Here is an 8,588-nt window from a genome sequence, read left to right on the forward strand (position 1 = left end):
AGGAAATACGTCAATGTTCCTTTAGTGCCACTGGGTCAAAATCCTGGAATTCCCAAGATTAGCAACAGGAAAGCAGCTCACCACCACTTTCTTCAAAGGGAACTGGCGAGCTATAAATGCAGGCCCAGCAGGTGATGCCCACCTCCAATAAATGAATAAAAAAGAAACTCAGTGATTCCCGCCCAGCTTCCCTGAAGAGGTCATTGACTGATAGGAGGCCCCGGCTCATGACTGAACGAGATGGAAAAAGCTCTTTCAGGAAGGCGTCAACCCCATAGAGAGACATCACCGTGCCGAGAGAGGCATCACCGTGCAGGGAGAGGCATCACCGAGCAGGGAGAGGCTTCGCCGTGCAGGGAGAGGCTTCGCCGTGCAGGGAGAGGCATCGCCGTGCAGGGAGAGTCATCACCGTGCAGGGAGAGGCTTCACCGTGCAGAGAGAGGCTTCACCGTGCAGGGAGAGTCATCACCGTGCAGGGAGAGTCATCACCGTGCAGAGAGTCATCACCGTGCAGAGAGAGGTCATTGGAGGGATCCTACAAACTTCCAAACCCACCAGCTACCCCTCTCCTGCAATACCACCTTGCCTGACAGGGGGCAGAGTTTGTTGCCATCTCACTGCTATGGAGTGGAAGCAAGCCATCCTCAATCCTTGGGTGGGGGGGGTGTGGGGGGAAGAGTCCACCCTGATACCCAGACTAAATCACCACGCCCGATCTCTGGTCTGAAGCAAGGTTCGAAGCTACAGTTTGTAGCACCCTTTCGAAACTCAGGGGAATGTTTACATGGAGACTAAGAGCAGGCATAGACCATTCAGCCCTTGGAACATGTCCCTCTCGTTTCATAGGAACATAGCTGATCCCCTACCTCAATATTCCTACTTGCCACCCTTACCTCTTGAAGCCTTTAATATCCAGAGAATGTTTAATCTCTTTTGAGTCTTACAGCTCAGAAACAGACTCTTTGGTCCACCTTGTCCCAGCTAACCAGATTCCCAATCTGGCCTAGTCCCATGCTGGCATATCCCTTCCTATTCAAGTTCCCATCCAGATGATTTTAAATGTCATAATTGTACCCGACCCCACCACCTCCTCTGGCGGCTTGATCAGATTAGATTCCCTACAGTGTGGAAACAGGCCCTTCAGCCCAACAAGTCCACACCGACCCTCTGAAGAGTAACCCATTCAGACCCATTTCCCCCTGACTAATGCATCTAACACTACGGGCAATTTAGCATGGCCAGTTCACCCTAATCTGCACATCTTTGGACTGTGGGAGGAAACCGGAGCACCCAGAGGAAACCCACGCAGACACAGGGAGAATGTGCAAACTCCACACTCAGTCGCCTGAGGCTGGAATCGAACCGGGACCCTCATGCTGTGAGGCAGCAGTGCTAACCACTGAGCCACCGTGCTGCCCTGTTCCATACACACCACTTTCTTGAATATGTTCAGTGACCTGGCCTCCTGTGTGAGGCTGACCACCTTCAGAATGAAGAAATGTTCCCTGATCTCAGTCCTCAATGGCCAACCCCACATCCTGAGATGGGGTCCCCTGGTTCTATCCAAGGAACAGGAAATTCGACGTTTTGGGCCAGAGCCCACATCCTGATGAAGGGCTCTGGCCCGAAACGTCGAATTTCCTGTTCCTTGGATGCTGCCTGACCTGCTGTGCTTTAACCAGCAACACATTTTCAGCTCTGATCTCCAGCATCTGCAGACCTCACTTTTTACTCCCCTCAACTAGGAGACACCTCTTCCCTGCATCAAGTCTGCCCGGCCCTCTTAGGATTTTATACGTTTCAATCAGAGTCCCCTCTCGTCCTTCAAAGCTCGAGTAAATACAGGCCCAGTCGAACCAATCTCTCCTCATGGGGCATCCCCAGTATCAGCCGAGTGACCGTCCACTGCACTCCCTCTGTGGTAACTGTATTCCGTCTGAGGGAGAGAGCCAAAACTGTACCCAATACCATTTCACCAAAGCCCTGAATAACTGCGTACCTCCCTCTTAACTCAAACTCTACTGTAATGGAGGTGAATAAACCAATTGCCTTCCTCATTGCTTGCTGCATCTCCCTGTCTACTGTCACTGATTGGTGTCCAAGGACACGACGCCCTCTTGTACATCGACACTTCCCAATTGATCGCCAATTAATGAAGATGCTGCTCGTTCGATTTTCACATTTAGCCAAGTGTTTGCTCAATTTGACCCGATCTCCCTGAAGTCGAAACAAAAATGAAAACCGAAGAACTGTGGGTGCTGGAAATCAGAAACAGAGCAGCGACTCCAGTCCTGCTTTCCCCCCGGAGTCTCCTTGCTTCCTTCTCATAACCCACCTAGCTTTGTGTCATGAACAGCCTTGGAAATATTGCTTCTGATCTCCTCATCCAAGACATTGATGGTTGTCTTGTGAATAGTTCTGCTTCTGGAAAGGCAGGAATGACATTTCCCATCTGTTGTTCTCCCTTCTCCCTCATTACACAGGAATCAGTTGATTGCTCGCAATCTGATGGCGATGGAGACACTTGACGCCTTACTGGAGGAGATGGGGTTACAGATTCTCACAACTGGGACTTATATCTCACCTATATCTGCTGTCAACCAGATCAAAGAGATTAGTAAAAAGGATGTGGTAAAGGTGAGTGCAGACGGTGACAGGAACGTTAATGTCGGCCTTTTGAGCGTTTCTCAGGGACCATGAGGCAAATCTGGGGTGGCACGGTGGTTAGCACTACAGCCTCACAGCACCAGGTACCCAGGTTCGATTCCAGCCTCAGGCTGTGTGGAGTTTGCACATTCTCCCCGAGTCTGCGTGGGTTTCCTCCGGGTGCTCCGGTTTCCTCCCACAGTCCAAAGATGTGCAGGTCAGGTAAGTTGGCCGTGCTAAATTGTCCCACAGTGTTAGGTACATTAGTCAAAGGGAAATGGGTCTGGGTGGTTACTCTTCGGAGGGTCGGTGTGGACTTGTTGGGCCAAAGGGCCTGTTTCCACACTGTAGGGAATCTAACCTAAAAAACAACTTGCCAGTTGTCGTCATCATCATCATGTGAACTAATTTGGGGAGAAGCCAGAAGGATCTTTCACGGCATTCGTTTCCAGACTGAGTCTGCGTCATTGACCAGGGATTCACAAGGTTTGTTGTGGCTCAGTGGCTGCTGTGTTCAACCCTTGACCCAGAAGCTTATGAGTCAAAACTGTGGTGCTGGAAAAGCACAGTAGGTCAGTCAGCATCCGAGGAGCAGGAGAGTCGATATTTTGAACGCAAGCCCTTCATCGAGGGGCTCCTGCCCAAAACGTCGATTCTCCTGCTCCTCAGATGCTGCCTGACCTTGCTGTGCTTTTCCAGCGCCACACTGATCTCCAGCATCTGCAGTCCTCACTTCCTCCCAGAGCTTATGAGTTCAAGTTACTCCCCAGGGATCTGTGTACAAAATGGCAATGATGCAGATGTTAATGTAGAGTGGGCGGCACGGTGGTTCAGTGGTTAGCACTGCTGCCTCACACAGCGCCAGGGAGCCGGGTTCAATTCCAGCCTCAGCTGGCATCTGTGGGAAGTTGGCATGTCCTCACTGTGTCTGCGTGAGTTTCCTCCAGGTGCTCCAGTTTCTTCTCACAGCTGAAAGATGTACAGGTCAGGTGGAACCATGGGAAATGGCCCCAGAGATGTGCAGGCGAGGCGGATTGACCGTGGGAAATTGTCCCAGAGATGTGCAGGCGAGGTGGATTGACCGTGGGAAATTGTCCCAGAGATGTGCAGGCGAGGTGGATTGACCGTGGGAAATTGTCCCAGAGATGTGCAGGCGAGGTGGATTGACCGTGGGAAATTGCCCCAGAGATGTGCAGGCGAGGTGGATTAGCCATAGGAAATCTGGGGCTTTGAAGATAGTGTTGAGAGCTTGGTCTGAGTGGGATGCTCTGGGGTGGGTCAGTATAGACTCAGTGGGCAGAACGGCCTCTTTCTGTATTTAGGGATTCTATTCCATGCTCCAGTGAGTAGATGACATCCTGGATGTAGGTTTGCTCACTGAGCTGGAAGATTTGCTTTCAGACATTTCGTCACCATACTAGGCGACATCATCAGTGAACCTCCGGATGAAGCACAGGTGGTGTAGCCCGCTTTTTATTTATGTGTTTAGGATTCCTTGGGTTGGTGACATCATTTCTTGCGGTGGTGTCATTTCCTGTAGTGATGTAATTTCCTGTTCTTTTTCTCAGGGGGTGGTAAGTGGGATTCAAGTCAATGTGTTTGTTGATAGAAGCATGGCATTCCTATGGGAACTCGAACAACAAACACATTGAGTTGAATCCCATTTACCACCCCGAAATAAAAAGGAAATGACATCACCACAAGAAATGATGTCACCAACCTAAGGAAACCTAAATACTTAAATAAAACGTGGGCCATACCACCAGTGTTTCCTTGGGAGGCTCACTGAAGATGCTCCCAAGTACGATGACGAAACGTTCTGGAAATTAACCTTCCTACTCAGTGAGCAAACCTACATCCAGAACCTCAACCTGAGCTACAAATCTTCTCAAAACCCACTAAGATCTCATCCTTTTAATGGGACATTAAACTGAAGCCTCATCTGACTGTGGCGCAGGTTTAAACGATCCCCTGGCGCTATTAGTAAGAAATAAAAAGCAGCAATTACTCTTGTCCTGGGCAACATTTCTCCCCCCAGTCCGCCAACAAACTGATGGTTCATTTGGTTGATATCAGAGTGCTGTTTGTGTGGCAGCTTCCTGTGAAAAACTTGTAAGTTCAGCAAAAGCCAGTATTGGCCGAGCTTCAGGAGAAGGGGGTGTGAGCTGCAGAGATAATCGAGGTGACCTGAGACCCTGAGGGAGTGTGTGGGTTTCTGCTTGACCTGGAGCTGCCTGACCTGGGGATCTCTGATGTCGGGCTTTTGTAAAGCCAGGCCCTACCTTTTCTTATTCTGTGGTTACAGGCGGCTGAGAAGTTTGCTTCAGGAACCAAGTCGATGGCAGTCTGTGGCAGACTCAGCAGCACACCCTTCCTGGATGAACTTTAATCAGGATATCACCTTTCGCAATCACTCATTGTTTGAGTGTTAATCTTTCAAAGGTTTGGAATGGGAGGATATATGACCCTTTGTTGACTTTGGACGTTGTTTGATGTTGAGTGTTACGTGTTCATTGCATACCTTTTCCTTCTGAAGGAGCCTCTAGTTTTTCCTTCCTTGCTCATTGCAAATTAAATGATTTGAAAAGAACAATGATTCCATTTGATTTTTTTCAGAGAGACCGAGAGGTGCAGGTACATAGTTCCTCAAAACGTGGTGTCACCAGGATACAGGGTGGGTGAAGATGGCATTTGGCACACCTTCCTTCATTGGCAGGATGTAGCAACCCATGGTCAGCCCTGACCGAAAGGGACTTCACTCACACCCACCCTCATTGGTCAGAGCGTTGAGTAACAGGAGTCGGGACATCATGTATGGCTGTACGCGACAGTGATAGGCCACTTGTGGAGTACTCTGTGTGAACCTGGTTGCCCGGCTAGAAGACGTTATCAAACTGGAGAGGGTGCCAAAACAGGTTTACAAGGATGGTACGGAGACTGCAGCATTTAGGTTATAGAGACGGGCAGGGATCCTTCACTGGAGCGTGGGAGGTTATTGACCTGACAGAGGTTCATATAATCAGGAGGAGCAGAGACTGGGTGAATAATCAACATCTTTTCCCCAAGATAGGGGAGTTCAAAACTGTAGGACATAGTTTTAAGGTGAGAGGGGAAAGATTTAAAGGGATCTGAGGGATAACCTTTTCAGGCAGAGGGTGGTGCATATGTGGAATGAGTTGCCAGAGGAAGTGGTGGAGGCTGGTACAGCTAAAGACATTTGGATAGGTACATGATTAGGTAAGGATTACTCAGATATGGGCTAAACACAGACAAATGGGTCGAATGCAGTTGAGAAAGCCTGGTCAGCATGGATGGGTTGGGCTGAAGGGCCTGTTTCTTTGTTGTATTGACTGTATGATTCTTCTCATTGAAGTGGGTAGCAGAGAGAGATAGAGAAGGCCTTCTCTTGCCGATGGGGAGGGGGTTCCTATCTTGAGCTTCCTGTATAAGGTCAGGTGGGGCATGACCCCCCACTGCTGAGCCAGGTGCCATTCTGCCCTCGATCACTCTCGACCTTGCGTATGTCTTTTGAATACTTTCTCTCCTGATGGAGATGACACTGGCGAGACCACACTTCACAACCACACTTTGAGAGAGTCGCAGGGATGGCCTTCATTAACAAACCACAGGACGACTGCCCCCGAACTGACATGAAGGACCTTCAGGTCATAGGACAGTGTGTGAACATGACTGAAAAAGGGAGGCATGTTGAACGAGCGTGCTCAGATCAGGACAAATGCAAGAAAGCCAAATTTCAAACCATCACAACAATTATAACAACAAATGATGATGTGTACACTAATTGGTGAAGGTACTGACATGGAAAGTGTAACTAGGGACTACAAGCTTCCCACATAGCGCCCAGGTCCCCAGCTCTGCTATTACTCTGACTCGAGTGTTGATGGTGCACAGGTCCCCAGCTCTGTTATTACTCTGACCTCAGTGTTGATGGTGCCCAAGGACCCCAGCTCTGTTATTACTCTGACTCCAGTATTGATGGTGCTCAGGTCCCCAGAATGTCATTACTCTGACCACAGTGTTGAATGTGCCCAGGTTCCCAGCACTGTCTTTACTCTGACCCCAGTGATGGTGGTGCCCAAGTACTCAGCTCTGTTATTACTCTGACACTGGTGTTGGTGGTGCCAAGGTACTCAGCACTGTTATTACTCTGACTGCAGTGTTGGTGGTGCCCAGGTCCCTCGTTCTGTTATTACTCTGACCTCAGTGTTGATGGTGCCCAGGTCCCCAGCTCTGCTATTACTCTGACTCGAGTGTTGATGGTGCCCAGGTACTCAGCTCTGTTATTACTCTGACCTCAGTGTTGATGGTGCCCAAGGACCCCAGCTCTGTTATTACTCTGACCCCAGTGTTGCTGATGCCCAGGACCCCAGCTGTGTTATTTCTCTGACCCCAGTGTTGATGGTGCCCAGGTCCCCAGCTCTTATTATTCTGAGCCCAGTGTTGATGGTGCCCAGGCACTCAGCTGTTATTACTCTGACCCCAGTGTTTGTGGTGCCCAAGTACTCAGCTCAGTTATTACTCTGACCCCAGTGTTGCTGGTGCCAGGGTCCCCAGCTCAGTTATTACTCTGACCCCAGTGTTGCCGGTGCCCAGAACCCCAGCACTATTATTACTATGACCCCAGTATTGCTGGTGCCCAGATCCCCAGCTCTGTTTTTACTCTGACCCCGGTGTTGATTGTACCCAGCTACTCAACTGTGTTATTACTCTGACCCCAGTGTTGATGGTGCCGGGGTCCCCAGCTTTGTTATTACTCTGACCCCAGACTTGATGGTGCCCAGTTACTCAGCTCTGTTACTACTCTGACCCCAGTGTTGATGTTGCCTAGGTCCCCAGCACAGTTATTTCTCTGATCCTGGTGTTGATGGTGACCAGGTACTCAGCTGTTATTTTTCTGACCCCGGTGTTGGTGGTGCCCAGGACCCCAACTCTGTTATTACTCTGACCCCAGTGTTCATGGTGCCCTAGTCCCCAGCACTGTTATTCCCTCTGACCCCGGTGTTGGTGGTGCCCAGGACCCCAGCACAGTTATTACTCTGACCCCGGTGTTGAGGTGCCCAGTTACTCAGCTCTGTTACTACTCTGACCCCAGTGTTGATGTTGCCTAGGTCCCCAGCACATTTTTTACTCTGACTCCAGTATTGCTGGTGCCCAGGACCCCAGCACAGTTATTTCTCTGATCCTGGTGTTGATGGTGACCAGGTACTCAGCTCTGTTATTACTCTGATTCCAGTGTTACTGGTGCCCAAGACCCCCGCACTGTCATTCCCTCTGACCCCGGTGTTGCTGCTGCCCAGGTCCCCAGCACTGTTATTACTCTGACCCCAGTGCTGATGGTGCCCAGGACCCCAGCTGTGTTATTACTCTGACCCCGGTGTTGGTGGTGCCCTTTTCCCCAGCACTGTTAGTACTCTGACCCCGGTGTTGGTGGTGCCCTTTTCCCCAGCACTGTTATTACTCTGACCCTGGTGTTGATGGTGCCCAGGTACTCAGCTCTGTTATTACTCTGACCCCGGTGTTGGTGGTGCCCAGGTCCCCAGCTTCGTTATTACTCTGACCCCGGTGTTGGTGGTGCCCAGGTCCCCAGCTTCGTTATTACTCTGACCCCGGTGTTGGTGGTGCCCAGGTACTCAGCTCTGTTATTACTCTGACCCCGGTGTTGGTGGTGCCCAGGTCCCCAGCTCCGTTATTACTCTGACCCCGGTGTTGGTGGTGCCCAGGTACTCAGCTCTGTTATTACTCTGACCCCGGTGTTGGTGGTGCCCAGGTCCCCGGCTTCGTTATTACTCTGACCCCGGTGTTGGTGGTGCCCAGGTACTCAGCTCTGTTATTACTCTGACCCCGGTGTTGGTGGTGCCCAGGTCCCCAGCTCCGTTATTACTCTGACCCCGGTGTTGGTGGTGCCCAGGTACTCAGCTCCG

General features: G+C 50.6%; 1 protein-coding gene across 1 annotated transcript in view; it reads left to right on the forward strand.

The window, feature by feature from the left end:
• The window catches only part of LOC132831226 (cytochrome b-c1 complex subunit 2, mitochondrial-like), a 54,630-nt gene extending 49,595 nt beyond the window's left edge, over positions 1-5,035 (forward strand). The window contains exons 12-13 of the mRNA XM_060849236.1: positions 2,484-2,637; positions 4,952-5,035. Of these exons, the coding sequence (XP_060705219.1) occupies positions 2,484-2,637; positions 4,952-5,035 (238 nt within the window). The remainder of the gene's footprint in view (positions 1-2,483; positions 2,638-4,951) is intronic.
• The last annotated feature ends 3,553 nt before the right edge of the window (positions 5,036-8,588 follow it).

The sequence above is a fragment of the Hemiscyllium ocellatum genome, chromosome 33 (genome assembly GCF_020745735.1).
Source record: "Hemiscyllium ocellatum isolate sHemOce1 chromosome 33, sHemOce1.pat.X.cur, whole genome shotgun sequence".
Classification (NCBI taxonomy): Eukaryota; Metazoa; Chordata; class Chondrichthyes; order Orectolobiformes; family Hemiscylliidae; genus Hemiscyllium; species Hemiscyllium ocellatum.